Raw genomic sequence first — 20,353 nt, 5'->3', positions numbered from 1 at the left:
TAGTATTCTAAGTCTTTATTATTATTATTATTTATTTATACCATTGTCTTTAGATTGAAGACAGATGAGAGGTGGAGTATGCATTTGTAACTCCTTAGATAGTTTTGAGATTAACAGACAGCAAAATTTGGTGTTTGCAAAGGTCCATTCCAACCAATGGCAAGTCAATAAAGCTAACAAGATCCCAGTTATGGGGGCAAAAAATAGAGTCCTTTATTGGATTTACAAGCAGATATTTTAAGGGTCTGGGGTTTACATATTCAACCGGGGGGTTGAACTTATTACAAGTAGGGGTTTCAGAAGATGAGGTAAGGGGAAAACCGAAGTTACACTTTTTGGGGTCTTAGGAATTACCTTGTGGGGAAAAACGAGTTATCTTGGGGATTTACATGGGGGAAAGATATTCACATCTCTTGAGACAGGATTATGCAGGGAGGAACAGATACAATAGGACATGTGATAACATCATGCAAAAAGTCTCTTCACATCCTGCTGGAGAAGGCAGGAAATATCGACAGAGATGAGGTCAATGAAGAGGGTTTTTCCCCAGCAAAAGCTTTCTGCTGAGGCCCAGCAGATTCTTTTTCTGGTATCCAAATTTTGGATTGCTACACCAACCCAAACTATTAAATGATTCTATGATTCTGTGTTCACAACAGAGTATAAAACAAATGGCTGGGGAGGTTAGATATACCTTATATAAAAACTAAACAGCTATGATAAAAATCCATAATTTTTTATGTTTTTAACTGCTATCTGAAAAAATTACTTCATGCTTTCTTGTGCTTACCCTCACTTCTGCTCCACTATCAAATATTTGATTTTTCACCATCTTCCTTTTTCTACACATTAATAGCAGAAAATGTTCTTGTTAATCTTGAAAACAATTTTTTAATTACAGGAAATTAAAAAAGAAAATGTTAAAATGTTATTTAAACTATATACTGATTTGCATTTAATTTGGGTTCATTCACATAAAATTACATAGAAGATCAAACTAATCCTACCAAGAGAATGCTAAAATATTCTTCCAATTTCTCTTTTATCTTTGAACTTGTATGTCTGAGACTATTACAAGTACTGGAGTAAAATCGTAGTATTACTTTCAAAGCAAAAAAATCGAAAGATTTACTTAGAGTCAACATATCTGATATTTAAGCCAAATAAAACCCACAAAGGATATCATATGGACCACAGTCATGAGCTGCTAATGAAGTAATGAAAATAATTGTTACACTTATAATATTGCTCTTATGCATCAATACTGAATACTATTTGTTCTACAGTGGTGAACTGTTCTGATCCTGGCTTTGTGGAAAATGCAATTCGGCATGGACAGCAGAATTATCCTGAAAGTTTCAAATATGGAACAAGTGTGGCATACCATTGCAAGAAGGGCTTTTATCTGTTGGGCTCATCTGCACTGACCTGTAAAGCTAATGGATTATGGGATAGATCATTACCAAAGTGTTTGTGTAAGTATTCGTTCAGTTGGATTAGTATTAAAGAGTGCTGCATGATTTAAAATCATGATAGACAAAAAAAAAAGTGTAACCATCTGTTGAAGAGCAAAATTGAACTTTAGGATCAACATATTGCAAATTGTCTGTCTCACTAAGAAAACATTAAGATAAGATATCATGCAACTTGCCATTATTAAAAATGTGTTTACAGGGAACTGCGGAAATATTATTTCTAATGCCAGAAAGTTAACATTAATTTCCCTTTTTGGTGAATTGTTAAGATATCTGAAAACAGCTAGGGAAATCTAAAATTATTATTTGTGTGTTGAAGTGTATGTGTGAGAACAAATCTGTGAAATGTTGTGTAGAAAAATTTTGCTCAAGAGAGTCTTTTTATAACATCACTTCATACTTCCTCCATCACTTTTTCCTCAGAGAGGGAGGAAATTTTCTGGTGTTTCCTATAATCAATTCAGTGAGCTGCAGATCTTTAAAGAATAACAGTTTGGCTGACTTTAATTTCCAATGAGATATTTTTCTTCTCTGGTCACTATTAATATGCTGACATGATTTCTGATTTACAATGCAATTATAGGAAATAATAAATGAAATTGAAGTATACTTTAATGTGAAACACATCAGATTATTTTAAAGTTTTTGCTTTACAAATTGTGATTTTTTACTAAAATTACTTTTTTTATGGAATTATACCTGAGCAATAAATGTTACCAGGTTAGTGAATTTATTTCTTTGTTATGCTTGGTCTTCGTACTATTATGTATCTAATATTCACATGACCTAAGCAGTTTTGTTTTAGTTTTTCACAAAAATCTACACTTTCAATATCTGTGAATAAGAGCTATAACCTGAAAAAATGGGTTTATTCACATTTCAATAGTAAAATAATTAGGCAAAATACAGTATTTTAAATACAAAAAAGCTGTATACATTTTTCACTTGGCAAGAACATTTGACTGATGGATGCATATTCCTCACTTTTTGTATCTTAGAAAAACCATTTTGAAAATCCATGGCCCAAATCTGTCAGTGATTCCTTCCTACTTCCAAGATTGGAGTTTCAGTGTGAAGAGATGCTCCTTATGCGAGGGGCAAAAGAGGATGGAGTATCTAAATCACTTAGAATATCTACCCATCTTTCCACATCAAGTGTTTAGGAAGTTTGATAGCATTTATATGACTTTCTGCTTTAGACAGAGCTCAAGAAAAATCATAAGTATCCATCCTCTTAGAATAGGAATTCATGACCTTTCTCTGGGACTGTTGATCAAGTCCATAGGAACTTTCAAATGAGCCTGGGAGGTGCCTGTATCCCTCAATCACCTACCAGATTAACTCTTGCTACTTTGCTGTTGGTGGGCTGAAACACCATCTGAACCCTAAGTATCACTGGGACAAATTAAATTTCTTTCCTCTAAGGAAAATTCAATGAAATGATTAGGGCCCTTGGTGAGAGAAAAATCTGTTTATCTATTCACAGATTAAGTCACTCAGAGGTTTTTCAAGTACTATAAGAGAGATGTGGTTTTCAAAAGTTATCAGTGATAATCTCTTTTTTTCAGGTGTGATTTTTTCAAGATTGATTTTGGTGATAGGGCACAGTGCTTGGAGAGGCAGTTGAGATAAGTTTTGAACCCAAAGTAGACACAGTTTACCATGAACAATTCTAGTTCAAGAGTAAACAAATGGAAATTTCTGACATTGCTCTTTTATGTATAAGGCAATAACCACATGTGTCATTGCTTAAAAATGAATCCTTCTTTTCTTCCTCATAATTTGGGAAAAAAATTCATGCTACTCGCCACAAATCATTATAAACCCACATTAAGGTTACCTATGTGTGGTTTTATTCCATAAAATCTGATCACTCACTGCAGCTCCTTCCAGAATTGTGGCAGGACTCTCATTTCCATGTTACTGAAGTAAGCTCATTAAGGTAACTGATCTGGCTGAAAATGAAACACTGTTTTTTATTGTGGGAGTACTGTTCAGCCAGACCAGTTTCCTGATTTGGCTTACCATTTGCTACAGGAACACTTAAGCCAATTCAAGGAAAACAAGAGAAACACACAGCACTGGTCAGGACCACAAACCTTGGCAGAAATCCATTGTGCAATCAGATTGACATTATCATGGGATCTGGTATAACAGAGAAAATTTTGATATCTGTCAGAAATAGTCATCAAAAAAATAGGTTTTTTTTCCTAAAAAGATATTTTAATCATAGATAATTCTTTCACGTAACTTATCAAGCTGCTAAAGTTCAAATGGTCTATTTAAATACTGCCTGTTCATGTGACTGTTTACTAAATTTATGCAAAATTTTTCTTTGCTATTTCTTTCTTTATTGGATGACCTAATTTTTATACAAAAGGCATTAAGAATATTATTTCTTGTCCACTTTAAGATGACTTATGTTTCCTCATATAACAGATCTGAACTCCTTGTTTGCTAGTTATTATGTACCAAAACTGTTTATCTGATTTTTTTCTCAAACAAAAGGTACATATTTAACTTAACCATAAATATGATTAAAAAATTACAAAAATGTTCAGTAATTCATTTTCCTCTTGCTCTGTCTAGTGCAACACATTGCTATAGTAATACTACAGAATATTATATTTCACTATGCCGCTTAAACTGTATCTAGTTATTTTATAGATATGATAGAGCTACTTACCATTATCATATCTGTAATATGTTAGCATATTGCAACATTAACTGTATTTGGTTCATTCTTTCCTAACCGTAACTGAAATAATGTGTACTATTTGTAGGAAAGGACAGGAATGAATGAGGAAAGAGAGCTCTATATTTTCAGAGAAAGTCTGAACTGGATGGGTTAGTCTTATATGAAATTTTCCATGAAACTTTGTGTTTAACCTTACAAATGCCCAGTTCTTTTTCTGTGCCATGAAACCATGATATTGTGCTCTTTCCTTTGTTAGCCATTTCTTGTGGACATCCTGGGGTACCTGCAAATGCAGTTCTTTCAGGAGACAAATTTACATATGGCTCCATAGTACACTATTCTTGCACAGCGGGTCGAAGGCTCATAGGAAATTCTACAAGGGAGTGCCAAGAAGATAGCCACTGGAGTGGGACCCTCCCTCACTGTTCAGGTACATGTACCAACCATTATCTGAATGTCACCTTGTCACACAAATAAAGCTTTTCTCACACATGTTTTTAGCTACAGTCAGACATTTATTTTCCAAGTGTATTTTAATTTCACCAATGGCCACTCAGCTATATCATAGTCTCATTCTCTTTGTCATTACTTCACAAATTCGCTCCTTAGCTAGATGCTGTCTTTATGTGCTGCAGTGTATAGAACATGTAAAACAGTACTTAAAACCAGGTTGAGTTTTGATTAAAAAGGATGGATGTGTTAAATTTTATTTTTATGAAAGCTGTTTTGTGTAAACAAAGCTTGTTACATCAGAAAATGGTGAATAAAAACCTCCACAGCAAAGATACTAATGGTAAACTTCATACATATTGCTCCTCTTTTTACTTACAGAAGTATACTTTATTAGTGTCGCAATGTGCAAATACTATAAATGTCTGGCATGTTCTTGGTGCTGTCAGGAAGTACAGGAACAGTTTATTCTCCCCCAGACTATGCAAATTTAGTAGAAGACATAAACCATTTCACAGTTTTGTTGAAGTGATGACCTCAGGTAAGCATTGGCTACTAAGGACATCCAAAGCGTGTTAATAGGTTTTGTAAGGGAAACAAGTCTACATGCTTCAATATATAAGAAAACAAATACCTGACTGATTTAAGAAGAAAATTTCCTAGTGAGAAAATTGTTCATAGTTATTCATTATACAATTTACTTAGAATTCCCTTTGAACTCTTGGACATGCCCACTGTTGGGCTGATCCAATTCAATGTGGTTCAATTCAGATTTGACCTGATTTAAAGAGGTTACACCTATTTAATAGGTGTATTTCAATTCAGTACTTTGAAAAAGCTCTAAATAAGTGTTCATAGAAAAAGGTCCATTTATGAGCTGATTCTGGAAGGATGGTGAGCAGAATTTGAAATATTGGGAAAAGGAAGTGAATTTAAATCACCAGTATTTCTTTTCTGTTCTATGCTGCTTGAGAAGGAAATAGTATAGAGTCTTCTCACACTGCTGGATCTCATAGTATCTATGCCTAGACCTGAAAGGAATCTCTGCAGGACATTCATATAGTTTTCACACAAGCCTTTTCATGCTTGTCTTAAGCCCACATTTATGTCACTTACACCTTCTTATCCGACATAATATGCCAGATCTAAAATTGCACCAAGACTTCAAAATTTTTAAGGTCAGAGCCCTCTAGTGCTGTTATCCAACATTTCTTATCACAAGGAAAATTCTCATGCTGGTGGAAGGAAATTTTAATGGCTAATAATTGAGGCTCTTTAGTTATCAGTCACAAATATGATAGTATTTTTATAGACTCATAGATTTGGAAAACATGAAGGACCATGATACTCATCTCCTAGGGTGGGGAAAATATATCTAGTGTAACTAAAATATTGTTACTGATGCAGAATTGAATTTTCTAAGTTTAAACATGATGGGACACCATCTTGACAAGGGGATTCCCTAGGAAAATGAAAATCTATCTCTATTAGCTCAATTAAAAAAAACCAAAACAAAACAAAGAAAAACTATCTAAAAAGCAGCCAAAGAAAACTCTAAAAAGTGTCTCATTTCTCGAAGGTATTTAGAATTATAAAAATAACTACATTTTCTGTGTTTGATATTCAGGAGATGACTCCATCAAAATCCAATATGAATAATTTGTTGTCATAATGTCAGTGAAAGAATGATTGTGCCCAGGATGGCTGAGAACTCTAATTGGTTTTGTACATGTTTAGAACCTGTAGTCTGTTTCTGGGATTTATTCTTTATGAGGTATTAATATATGTTTGAATGCATGATGGTTCTATGATGGTATAAATATGATCTCAGGGTTTGTTGTCACCTGTTTGTATCTTATGAATTAAGCAATAGTTGAGATTGTTGTTTAAGATGACTCACACTCATTTTTCAATAATGGATATGTAGCCTTCTACATTGCTGAATAAAAAAGGGTCTAGACCTTCATAATACTGTAACTACCTTTGTCTATACCCTTGGATTATAAAATTGCCTGGTCCCAGTTCAAATTTTCTCCAAGTCAACACTAGGTGTGTCCCAGAAAAAAATAAATCTATAGTTATTCATTTGCAATAATTCCCTCAGCAAAGTCCCAAAGCAAACTGACATCATTAGATTTTCAGAATCATAGATCATTCTGTCCTGAACAATTCCTTCCATTCACAAGCCAAAGTAGTGCCACATAGTCGTAAATGCTGTCAACATGCCACAGTGGTAGCCTGAATCACAGTCCCCATTTTATTTCACACATTTTAAGCAGACAGAAATGTCTGTGAAATAGTAATGTCTTAGAGTAAGTGGAAGAAGACAGCATCCAGAGGCCACATCTGGGCTGCTGCTTTAACGGGTGCCAGGGCACAAGTCATAGAAGCTAATACTTGATCACTGGGACCATTAGACTCTTAGAATTGTTCCCAGAATATTTTCAGCTCTAGCAGCCCTTCAAACAATGTGCAAATACTTCACAAGTTTGTGTGTGCCAGAGATTATTGTCAACAATCAGTTTGGATACAGCCACCATGTCTTGGAAAGTGAGTTTTACCATATAGATGTGGACAGAATATACCAGCTGACTTCAAGACACTCACACTGTTTACAAGCATGTATTTAGACCAGGAAATCTGGGTCCAAATGCTGTAGGGCAGAGTAACAAGAACAGTCTATTCTAGAAGAACCTAGCACTAAACAAAGTTGACACAATCAAAGACCACAAGTTAGCCTTGAATTCAGGAAGGGTGTCTTGGCCTCCTTTTATGAGAAAGTATGATTGTATCCACTCATATTTGCTATAATTAAAACCTTATAATGCACACATAATCATATTTTCTGACTTTAGAAAATTTTAGTTTTTTAATTAAATATTTGAGTGTACTCAAAGATTTGCTGTGGTTATTCCCTTGTTCGTGATTTTGTCCTTCATATGAGAGGGGTGCCCTTGATGAAAAACCTATGTAAGAATATACAGACTTGAACCTATTAAATTATTTACATAGATTTTGGAAAAAAAAAAACAACCCAAAACCAAAACACAAACCCCATAGTTTCAATAGAATTTGAGTCTAGACATATAATTTAAAAATGGAGAAAAAAGGATAATGTTACTATGAACTACAATTTAGACACAAAGGCATTTAGGAGATATACAATTTTAGGCCAAAATATATAATAAATTGTTGATACTGAGACCGTGCTTTGTTAACCATGTTGTATATCATTTCCTGTAGCAGCCACTTTATGCGATATGGTAGTTGGCTGGTTCATTAGACCCATGAAGACATCTTTAAAAAGTCTGTCTTGCAGCACCTTATTTCTCTTCTTAATTTGTAGCCAATATCTACATAGAAATTTAAAGGATAAGAATAGTTACGAGGTGTCCTTTTCATTCTTGACAGGTGCAGAGGAACAGGTGCCAGTGTGGATATATGTGTTTCAAATGCATTTCTTAAGAAACTTGAATATGGTTCTCTTCACTCATGCTATTATCTAATTGTTGTTATTAGGAGTTATTACTAGGACAGAAGTTGAACAGTAAAATACATTGTGTAGGAAATATAATTTCTGTCAAAAAGACAACAAATTTGTTGAACTGACAAAAAGTGACAGAGGTGCTTCCCATGTTCACATCTTTTATTTATATGACCTTCCATGTTTAGGTCTGTATTGGTCTGAGATAAGAAGTAGGGTAAAAAAGACATGTAATTTGGCTTTTGTTTCACATCCTTATACTAGAAAAAAAGGGATTGATTATAACGGAAACAATGCAGTTAGTAGTACTGTTCACAAGAGAGTATTGTCCCTGCTGCTGCATTTGCATATAATGTCTCTGACAATAATTCTATTATGATGTGTTTTACAGGAAATAATCCTGGTTATTGTGATGATCCAGGAGTACCAGCTCATGGGTCTAGATTAGGAGATGAGTTCAAAATAAAAAGTCTGCTACGTTTCTCATGCGAAATGGGTTATCAGCTGAGAGGATCTGCAGAGCGAACATGCCTGCTTAATGGTTCCTGGTCAGGTATACAGCCTGTATGTGAAGGTAGGTATTGATACCACTGGTATTTATCACACCAGTGAATGACATTTACTGACTTTTTATTCTTTGATTGAAAAAAAATTCCACCGAAATATGCTTTCATAATGCTTTGTGGATAGGTAATATAAAAAAGTTTGCCAGCAGTTCATTTTTTTGCTTGAAAACCTAAATCCAAACTGTAAAGTTTTGGAATATATAAGAAGTTTGTGAGACAATAATTTCAGTTAAACAATATTGAGCCTGAAAATAGATAATAGATACCAGAGTTAAATGTAAGATTAAACGAATGCTTTTGATTGAAGATATGAAAATGGAGTGATAAATAAATCTGTCATCTGCTTTATAGCAATAAAATACTTTCATCTTCTCTTTCTTTGCAATATCTGTGCATCAAGTACTAAACAAATTATAAAATAAAATTGTATTCTTAACTAAGTGTAAATTAAGGTATATTTCTCCACACAAGTTAAACTAATTTTTAATGAGATATTTTTATGCTACCTCTTTTTTAGAGGAAATGCGACAGAGAATTTCTGAAAATCACATTTTAAAATAAGATAAAAACATAATAAAGAATTTTTAATTTTTTATTGTGCATTCAGAATCAGAAAGCAGGAATAGAAGACTTTAAATTCAGTTTTATAATGACTTCTTGCTTTCTAAGAATGTTTGAAAAGTTACATATCTAATTCATTGGAGTTGATGAATTCTGTAGTATCTATTTTCTCCTAAACTAAAACGATAAAATGAAAGATTGGACAAAATCTTTCTAACAAACTCATTTATTTTTTCACCTAGGCATTTTATCACAGTAGCCTCACTTAATAATTGTCCTTTTATCATATTCTTCAGCACAGACTAATCTTCTGTCAGTGCAGATATCATCATAACTGTACGAAAATGGCAGCATGCACAGGACTAGTATTTGGATCCGTATTTTCAGCAAAAATTGAAGTTTTGCAAAATTCTTTCTAATTCCCTTGCATGAAGACATTAAGTATAGTAGGACAGCAGAAGCCAGTAGCAATTATCAGTGTTTGAAATCCTGTTTTTTTTCTGCCCTTTCTTTATATTGTTTGCTTCACCCTTCAATTTTCAGAAAAAAAACGAAAACAAAACCAAACCAAAGAAGAAAGCCCCTTTCTTTCTATAGTCCTTCAATTATTTCCTGTTTAGTATAAGGATGAGATTAGGAGAATACCTTTTCATTCCTACAAGTTGCAACCTACTGAATTTTTCTCTTCACTATTTGACACTCTTATAAATAAAAAGTGATTAAGTCTTTGTCTTAAGACAAAGGCATTTAGGTATCATTCCAAACATAAGTGATAGGATAATTTTTAATTGGTAAATCATTTTTATTTTAATCAATCATAAAATATATAAGTATTACATTCTAACTATTAGATTATAACTGTTATGCTCCGTGACATTCAGCTGGTGGACATGCAGCAGGTCCAAGTCTTTCTTGTGCTGGGGAGCCCAGAGCTGGACATAGTACTCCAGCTGGGGTCTCACAAGAGCAGAGTTGTTAGAAATGTTGTTCAAAAATTTCAAAACAAAAAACGAAATCCTTCTCATGACTATCTGGTCCACTGGAAGAAAAAACACACCAGTAAGCCTCCCCAAAAACTCAATATGTAATCAAACTAACCAAGGTAAACTACTGTCAAATTTCAGATATATGAAGCTGAAACATAATTATTGCCTTAAAGTATAGCTACAGATGCCAAAAAGATGCGGAAGCCAATACAGAATGCCTGTTCATTTCTTGATTTAAAAAAGAAATGGACAAGAAGACCACAATTTACTATTTATGCATGTTTACAATTGAAAGAGGAGATACCAGAAGACAGGAAGGGAATACAAAAATGTGCCCAAAGGCAAAACAGAGGTACAGGTCTGTCAGAAAGTCCTGAATCTTTATTCTCTCCAGTGACTGTATTGAGTGGAGTAGACCGAGCAGGGCAAACTAACTGAACCAGCAATTGAAAAAAAAGCAATTGAAACAAATGCAAGTAAAGTGATAATATTAAGAAACAGAAATTATTCATTCAAGAATATACCTATTAAATATTTTCCTAGTAAAACTTGCTATGCTTTTTTTAAAGATGAACTATTAACCTAGTTGTTCTTGTTTGCTTTTTTTTCCCAGTTAGTCACCTCTCATTGAAATATTGATTTTTTTTTTAATCTTTTCTTTGCAGCTGTATCTTGTGGGAACCCTGGCACCCCAGCCAATGGTATGATAATATACACTGATGGAATATTATTCTCCAGTTCAGTCATTTATGCCTGCTGGGAAGGTTATAAAACTTCAGGGCTAACTACTAGACATTGTACTGCTAATGGGACATGGACTGGCACTGCTCCAGACTGCACAGGTCAGAAAGAAACTTTCTCCTTCTAAAGTTTTAATGTAATAAGTCATCCAGCCTTCCTACTGAACACTATTGTTTTGATGGATAGTGTAACACATTTTTCCACATCTTGTAATATATGAATATTTTTATGTATCTCAAGGTACATACCCTTTTAATACATGCTAAATGTTTCCAAAATATCTTTTTAAGATGGCTACATAGGTAACTTTATTGTATTTGTTTACCTGATGAGTGTCAAAATTGATAATATAACTATAATATAACCATAATATAGTATAATTTTTTAGAATAATATTTTACTTAGGTGTTCCTCAATAGTTTCTGCTAGCTTTTTTTTTTCCTTTTTTATCCTTGTGGTTTATGAAGGTTCAGAGGATGAAGTTCTGGTACTTCTAAATTAGATTTTGTGTAATTGGATACATTACTATGACAGTTTTTACTGTAAGCCAAATGAGTCAGAGTTGATCAATCACCACCCTGCTAAGGACCAAGAATCAGGGAGCAGCAAGACTGGGCTATTCCATCAGGGAAAGTGAGTGGAGACCAGAGGAATGCTACAAGGCAAGCAGGGCTAGTGGCCTCACTGACAAAGCCAGACTCACAGTACATCAGTACAGTCATAAACATAAAAAAGAAAAAAAAAGAAGAAAAAGAAAAGGAATTTCATAACTGCTTGAATTGCATTGCACCACCACCACTAGGCATAATGTGACAAAGATACCAGTATGAAGGAAGAAAAAGTCCTGTCAAAACTATCTAAACTATCACTAACAGACTGCAGTAGCAGTAGAGCACACCAGAGTAGGCTACTGTTAAAGGAAAACAATATTTGGCCATGCTATTGAAATGCCAGAGAAAGATAACTTTCTAGATAAAAATTAGAGATTAAGTTTTTATTTTTGTGTGAAATATGTTGATCAGAATTGTTCTTGTTTTGTACACTAAAAAAAGACTTTAGGTATACATGATTCAATGTACACATGGTTCAACGTTTATTTAAAAAAATCCCTTTTTTTTGTTTTCCTCACTAGTGATCAACTGTGGAGATCCAGGTGCATTAGCAAATGGCATTCAGTTTGGAAATGATTTCACCTTTAATAAGACAGTCAGCTATCAGTGCAATCCAGGATACTTGATGGAGCCTCCAAGTTCATCTACCATGCGTTGTGTAAAAGACAGCACTTGGAACCAGAGTAAACCGGTTTGCAAAGGTGAACTTTTGAATTTACATAGTTTACAAATGCTGTTTTGACACTACAGGTGAAATTCACTAATTAGTGTCTTTATTTATGAAAAAAAATTCTCAAATGTTCTCTGGGACTTTACTGTTCAAATACAATTAAAATACTTAGACAAGTATTTATGTAGAATTTGTATTTATTTTGCACATATACTGTGGTATATTATCAGTCAAAATAGTGACATTAATAACTACAGTACAAACAAATCAGTGTCCAACGAAGATTGTCAGAGCACTCAATTTAAAAAGGAGTGAATGAAGAACCCATTTTCCTTTTTGGGCCCTTTTATCTTGGATCAGATGGACAAAATTCTGCAAACCAAACTTTCTGTAAAACATTCCCTTGTTGTAAGTAGTGTAGTCGTCCTAAACAGCCAAAAATATGCTTCCCACATAGCTAATTACAAGTGCTAACAGGAAGGTCATAGTGGGGATGAGGCTGAAAGGCAAATAAAGCAGCCTGGTGAAAATTGTTAGCGCTACTATAGCAGCCCAGGGAGTAAATTTAACAGCCTAGGGCATCTTCTGCTTATAAAAGGCCTAGATTACCAACTCACCTTCCAGTACTTCAATGTAATATTTAAGTCTAGCCTACTAATTAAATTTTGGTGTATGTATTCAGCTGACTGCATTTCTGTTGTAAAAATCACTGGCTGAGTGATTTTATGGTTGTGCTCTTTGTTAAAAGAAATTATATGAAAATGTAAACCTAGTCATTCTAGATTTCATCATTTTGGGCACTCTTATCAGAAGATGGAAAACAGATAATTTCTAAGGCTCTTAGCCACTAATTACCAATAAAGTTAATTACCATTGTGTGCTGAAAGCCTTAGGAAATGAGCAGGTGAATGAACAAAATCATATTAAATAGTGCTGCAAAATTACGTTAAAAGAAAATGTAAATATTTAGAATTTTACCTAGCTCAGTAACCTGTTGCCAAAAATAATCAGTAATGGGTATGTAGGGAAAAAATTCATAACTGCATAAGCTATGTACTCTTTTGGCTTCTAGCAACCTACCGCTCAGAGACTTTCTAGACCCAATGGTTGTATATTTGTATTAAAATTGGTTTTCTGTCTATTACAGGCTGCTTTGTCAACACAGGTATGCTTTGTTGGAACAGAATAGCCTGAAATATCTTTTTTAGTTTCAAAAGTATGAGTATGTATTATATTGCATTTTTCTAAATCCTGTAGAATCTTAAAATTATAAATTTTATTTTCTGACACAGCTATTACTTGTGGCCCCCCTCCAACAGTGCTCTATGGGAAAGTGGAAGGATCTGATTATCGCTGGGGTGCCAGTGTGAGTTACAGCTGTGCAGAAGGCTATCAGCTGTCTAACACAGCTATTCTCTCCTGTGAAGGGCGAGGAATTTGGCAGGGAGACATCCCACAATGTTTGCGTAAGTTTTCAGGGTACAGTTATGTTGGGCTTCACCAAAGCTACAATCAGTTGTCTTGTGCTACAGTCACAGAATCACAGTTTAAAAAGGACTCAGCTACATCAGGTAATATATGAATTACGGCAGGATTCTCCCTCCTTCTACCAAAAAGCTTACTTTTGAAATTCAGTGGCTGTACCTATTTAAGGTCACAGTCTTCTTCCTTTCCCTGAAACTCACCTCCATCTCTTTTTACCTAATTGGAACCATCAACATTTGCCTTATTGATAATCCTTTCAGATATTCTGAATTTGACTTGTGGTGAGCATGATTGAAATATTCCCTTACATTTTTCCTTTTTTTTCTTCCCTGTTTCCATTTCTATTGACAGATGAAAACAAGGATGCTAACCCTTAAGCTCATAGCCTTGCACTCCTTTCTAAACAATTTTTTCTTTCTGAAGGCGAGTACACACCCTCATATCTTGCTTGTATTTGTTTTTCAGCGTCTTCTAAATCTGTCAATCCATCTTCTTCAGAGCTTGAAATCTTGTCAGGACTCTGATAAACAATTATGATTTTATCTAACTAGGGCAAAAATTTCCAGCCTACTCATCTGAGGGTGACTGATGTGAAAACTGGTTATATTTTGAAGCATTGCAATATAGCATTTTCTACTTTGGGAGTATTTTGTCATCCAAATCTAATCAGCATTTAAGTGTCTCAATTAAAAGGTCTATTTTTCCGGGTTAAGTTTTATACTTACAATACCTATAACACTGACAATTAATTTTAAATTGTTGTCAAGAATTTATCAGAGCTACAATCCTACACAGATAAATGAACATAACATTTGCACTCATATTAAGTATTCCTGACTTGCACATAAAACAAGGTAGAATACTTTAGTTAAAGATTGTGCAGTTTTTAATAACTCTTTTTCTTTCTTTCCTTTTTTATTAGCTGTGTTTTGTGGTGACCCTGGTACTCCCGCGGAAGGACGCCTCAATGGAAAAAGTTTCACCTACAGATCTGAAGTTAGCTTTCAGTGCAGACCCCCTTTTATTTTGATAGGCTCTTCAAGAAGATTCTGTCAAGCAGATGGTACTTGGAGTGGAATTCAGCCAACATGCATTGGTAATAACTACCACTACTTATGCTGTTTCTACTGAGAATATTCCCGATAAACTACTACATGATCATAAATCTAGAAATGAGCTATCCAAATATAGAAAAAAATCTGTGTAATATAAAAAGAACTAGTAAATAAGGTTATATTTTGAGTATTAAAATTTTAGGATAAACACAATCACATATGAAGCAATTTGTAAATTCACATAATTGCTTGTCTGCTGGAAATGCAGAATGTCAATATGTGCAAATGCATAAATTTGTTCTGTCTATTTTTTGAATCTCTTAGATATGCAGAAGACTATGGCAGGTTAAAGACCACTTTTTGTCACTGGAGAGTTCAAGGCATTTTTCGGAATCAATCCTAAATAAAAAAGCATTTTGGACTTTGTGAGATTGGCTTGTATATCTCTGATCTTTTGAAATTCTGATGAACACCCACATACTCTGTTTCTCATTGACTGATGTGCAACTGGTATGCTTTTAGCATGTTACATACTAAGACTGAGAGAAATGCAGGACACCTTTAACTCCCACTGACACCGGAATTTGATCCAACTTGGGGTCACTTGCTAGAGAAAATTATTTTGGTGTTATAATAAAAAATCATCTTCGATATTTCTAAACACTCACATTCAGATGTAGATTGTATCCCATTTATATACTTTGTTGCAGCTAAGATACTGGCTATGTAAAAGAGCTGGGGTGGGCACTCTGGGAAAAGGTGGTAAGTATGGTTATTGAAAGCAGGCTGTATTTTTAAATGAAGACATTAACAGTCAACAGAATTATGTTATATGAATTCAAAACTTCTGCTGTCCTTAGTTTTTCTAAACTGGGCAATGATCTTACACATATGTTTTTTAACAGAGACGAGAAGTTTTCCAAAAGCTAAATTTCAGGTCTACTGAAAAGAATCAAATTTGAAAATGTCCTAATGACATTTCTGTTTATACTTTATATACCACAATATAGAAGCATATGGAAAGAACCGCATCAAAGATATAAGTTTTTATTTTACATCATAGTTTTTATGTTACTGTAAAAGGAAAATATTATGTAATCTAAAATATTTACAGTTTTAATTTCTAAGCAATTTGAAAGTTAAGAACTGTGAACAATACCTAGAATGACACCTAAGAGTACCATTTGGTGCAAGCTTTTCTATTTCTGGATATCGATAATTTCCTTAAAATACTTTGAGAAGTCCTCCTTTTTATCATCACTCTTTCTTCAGATGAGACGTATCTTAAAAAGTCAATTCAGCTTCATGTGTCTACTATTAGCAATAGCATTTCAACTGTTGATAATTTGTAAAAAGTTCTTGAGCTTTTCAAGTAGCTCAAGGTCAGGAGCATGTTTGCTTTTTATTCTTTCACGTTAGGTCAACATCCATCTAACTTTTGAAGCCCTTGGTAAATATGAGTCCAGTTGAATTTTTGTGCTCTACTGATGGTCAATATTGAAAATGGGAGTTGGCAAAGAGTGGAATGATATATCACATTATTGGAAGTGATAAGTTCAATTTTCCCTCTACAGAAAACTAAAACTTGTTACGGATGAAATAGAGTCCCAAGCTGTGTTCTTCGTAATTCAGTGACAGCACCAAAGCAGACTCAGTTGCCAAGAGATAATCACATGCTACAAAAAGATCCACTGGATCAAGTTCTGTGCTGTCTAACTTTTGGATGTGATTGGGCAGCCCCAAAGCCACCATCAGAATATGGACATTGCTGAATCAAAAATCATTTCAGGCCTTTAAATTGCACTTATGAAACCAAACATCAAACAATTAGTTATATTCTGTTGGCATGTGCTTTTTTTATGGAGGCAATGTATTTCAGCAACAACTGAGATAGTACTCCATTCAAAACTTGTTTTCCTGTTGGCATAGGAAAAAAAATTATATAAAAAAAATTATTTTACTTGCTATAAGAAAGCAGGCTGATTATGGGTTTGGGGTTTTTTTTGGGGGGGGAGCATTGTTGATTTTTTTGTTCGGTTTTGGGAGTTTTTTTTAGAAAGCCAACTTAGTCATTAAGGTGTTCATTTGAAATGGAAAGAAGCTAAAGACTTCCTTATATATTCCAACTGCATTGTGAATAGTGAAACATACTGTGGATTCAAAGAGGTTTAAAAGGACAAGATTACTAAAAAATAATCATAACTCTAAAGTCTACACTACCAGAAATACCTGCAGAAATTATTTTAACATAATGACAAGGTACTGAAACAAATTACTGTAATATATCTTGGAAATTTAGTTGGAAATACTAATGTAATATAAAGAAAGGCACACATTCCATTAAAAATTGAATTGTTGTCATCACTAGACGTTGATGAAATTATTTAATCTTTGCAAACAGTTTTTGAGTATTCTTTCCATACCATAATAATATGTGTTGTGTTTCACATTTTGCATTAGATCCTGCTCACAATACATGTACAGACCCTGGTACTCCACATTTTGGAATACAGAATAGTTCCAGAGGTTATGAGGTAATTTTCTTAATTATTATTAATTAGCTTTCTAAAATGAAAATGCATTTAATAATTACAAATATATTAAATTTCATAAGAAAAATTATCTGTAGGCTTAAATGTCTAATGCAAACCCTATGAAATTTCCACTCCCTTTTTAGTAAAAACTCATGCTCCAAGGTTTTTTACAAACATCCAGCTTAAAGAAAGATCTTCTAACCCTGCAATATATCATTTGCTCAGTCCTTTACAAGACGTCAGTAGGAAGGGCTATTTATAAATCGTCTACTTAATATGATATGGCATGATATAATTACTTTGCTTTATGATCATAACTCTTTCATACATTGATGAATAGTTGGTAAATACCTAACAGCCAAAGACCTGTGTGATCCAAAGGCCGTGTAGTCCTTGACAAAAAAGTCAGCATGTGGCTTTACTAAATTAGCAATTCATGTTATATTTTGTTCAGTCAGAGAAGATAAAATTATTCTGTGTTGTGTCCAGGTTCTCTGTGATGAATGTCCTTTCTATAATTTACAAATTTCTCACAGGTTATTAGTTTAACAAGTGGTAGGCAGAAAAGTGATTGAGGAAATGAATGTAGATGCAATGACGACAGTCATTATATAGATTGATAAGCTCCATGGGATAGATTTTTCAGATATAAATATGTGTGATTGGAATCTAAAATATGTTCTGTTTGGGTTTCCTGCTTATTTCTGAACCCAGGGCTGCGTTCCACATTGCAATCAAGCTATTAGAACTGTTTTTCAAAAAGTCCTTTCTGTAAGTTCCTTTGCTTATTGGTACCCTCTCTCTCTGGCAATTTTGCTGCCTTTCGTTGCTATGGCTGTCATCTCTTTTCTTCACTTTGTGCTCCTGCCTGGCTCACAGATACCAAGGCACTTCTCCCTGAGCCACATCTTGTGTCCTTACCCCTAAGGTGGTTCTGTTTCTTGCAATAGGTGCAGTTGCCTTTCTGTTGTCTCATCTTGACCCTCTATCTGTCCCCATTTTCACTTCAAATACAACCTTAATCTTTGCCCCTAATTTGGTCAGGGGTTGTTTTCTTATTTCTCCCCCTTTTGTCTGCCTCACAAATGGTCTTTAATAACAGAATTGTACTGGCCCATTCACTGTTCTACTGTCTGATGCCTTAAACCCTAATGGTTTTTTATTTTTCTAATTTTGTAAGCCTTACAAGTTTTATAGGTAATAGAAGTGGATTTTAGAAACAAACCCCTTTCTCCCTCCTCCCTGTAGCACCCCTTAGTTTATACATTCCTTAAGCCTCTCACCCCATTCCATACTCCCCATATCAACCCTATTCCTATACCCAGTAGAAAATGTTTAGTCTCTTAGTCAAGGCAAGCCTGTCTTGTTTAGAGAACGCTCATATCTGGGCCTAAACCGCAGGACAGAGTCAAAGAACTGAGTGACACTGCTCTCTGTACCCCGAAGATGATGAAGAATGATGAAGAGGGGGTCCCAAAAAGCCCCCTGACCCAATTCCAGGAGGCAGGCCAGGGGGTGGACCAGGCCAAAAGTTATAGGGTGGACACACTTGGGATTGGCCAGATATTGTTATAAATGTAACATCCCGGGCACAGCCCAGCGCGCATGCCGTGTAACATCTATTTGCCTTGGCATAATTAAACCCTTTCTTATCTCACCCCAGCTAACGGCTCCTGAATTTTTTCATAGCGCCAGCTGAGCAGGCATCAGTCTGTAGAACAAGAAGGCTGATTTTCTCTTCTCATTGACCTCCAGAGGCCATAGTAAATCTTCACCTATTCTATATTAAATCTTTCTCAAGTATGTGCTTTCATTTTCAGAACACTATCTGGTGTAACAACATGTAGACTTCTCTCTAATTACTAGTGAACTAGATTGTTCCAGGTTTTTTTCATATATGATTAGTGGACATACTGTTTGTATGACTGTAGTGGTTTGAGCCAGGTTTCTAAAAAACAGCTTTTAACAATTTTTAATCAATATAGAACAGTGTGATGACAGCCAGCAGACCTTTGAAGGGTTTTCCCTTACCTACCAGGATCCTATCTTGCCTCATTCATTCTGTACCTTTTGTGCTTCACTGAGCTGTGAATGTTACAAATGCCCCAACGTTTTCCATCCAAATGTTATACAAAGGGTGTATTGCTTTTGTTTTAACATTTGCCAGTAAAATGAAAAAGCAATATAACTCTGTAACTACCTTGAACTTATACATTATTTTTTGCTTGGTCTTTTGGAGCAGTGGGAAAAATTTGCATATCATTCTTACTGACAGATGCCAGAATAGTCAATTTCACAAGGAAGATGACTTTGAGTCAAGACCAGCCACACAGTGTTCTAGTCCTCACTACAGACAGGCTGTATGTCCTTGGCAAGATAGAGATTAATAAATAATGGCCAGTCTTCGCGAACAAAGATTTTGGGAAAGGTCTTTTACCTTTCCAGCCTGCGCAATGGATTTTTTAGGTGAGACACAGCATACGCTGAACTGAGCCCACCCTTTAATCCTAAGGTTCATCTGCCGGGGCCAAGCAAGCTTGGACAAGCTTGGACAATGGCAGTGAGGTCCTCAGGACGTAGGTTTGTTTAGAGTGACCTTCTCATAGATGGATGGCCTTACAGGGCTAACGAGCTCCATCTGCCTGGGGGACTGGGATTCGAACCTGGGTCGCAGCAGTGAGAGTCCTGCATGCTAACCACTAGGCCACCAGGGGTCCCTGGCAAGATAGAGATTAATATGTTTAAAAACAGTCAGAAAGACAAGTCTACAAAGCCTTATCAGTAATTTGACCTTTAAAAATACTAGTGATTTTCTCAAGGTACTTCAGGAAGAAATGGTGTTACATTTGCTAAACATCTATCATGGTAATCAGATTTTATGTAATTGAGTGTATGGTTAGCAGTTAGCCACTTTTGAAGATGCTCCTTTTTAATTTTCATTAAAGTCCTGCTATGACATTTGCAGCACAGACCTACCTGCATTTCTATAATTGCAAGCTGTTTTACTAATATGCATCAATCCCTACTCATTTGCAAC

At 34.8% G+C, this 20,353-nt stretch overlaps 1 protein-coding gene across 5 annotated transcripts in view; it reads left to right on the top strand.

Moving 5' to 3' along the window:
* Positions 1-20,353, top strand: part of CSMD1 (CUB and Sushi multiple domains 1) — a 1,127,710-nt gene that overhangs the window by 1,084,097 nt on the left and 23,260 nt on the right. For 4 of the 5 annotated variants that reach the window (XM_027690129.1, XM_027690128.1, XM_027690127.1 and 1 more), the window contains 8 exons: positions 1,287-1,475; positions 4,430-4,603; positions 8,499-8,681; positions 10,886-11,062; positions 12,094-12,273; positions 13,535-13,708; positions 14,650-14,823; positions 17,243-17,316. In XM_027690129.1, coding sequence (XP_027545930.1) covers positions 1,287-1,475; positions 4,430-4,603; positions 8,499-8,681; positions 10,886-11,062; positions 12,094-12,273; positions 13,535-13,708; positions 14,650-14,823; positions 17,243-17,316 — 1,325 coding nt within the window. Of the gene's footprint in view, positions 1-1,286; positions 1,476-3,512; positions 3,618-4,429; positions 4,604-8,498; positions 8,682-10,885; positions 11,063-12,093; positions 12,274-13,534; positions 13,709-14,649; positions 14,824-17,242; positions 17,317-20,353 lie in introns of those variants that run through there. The other variant, XM_027690132.1, reaches the window with a different exon arrangement.

This window comes from Neopelma chrysocephalum, unplaced genomic scaffold, assembly GCF_003984885.1.
Source record: "Neopelma chrysocephalum unplaced genomic scaffold, ASM398488v2 Primary Assembly neopelma1_80b, whole genome shotgun sequence".
Classification (NCBI taxonomy): Eukaryota; Metazoa; Chordata; class Aves; order Passeriformes; family Pipridae; genus Neopelma; species Neopelma chrysocephalum.
This window is presented reverse-complemented; position numbering and strand designations above follow the sequence as displayed.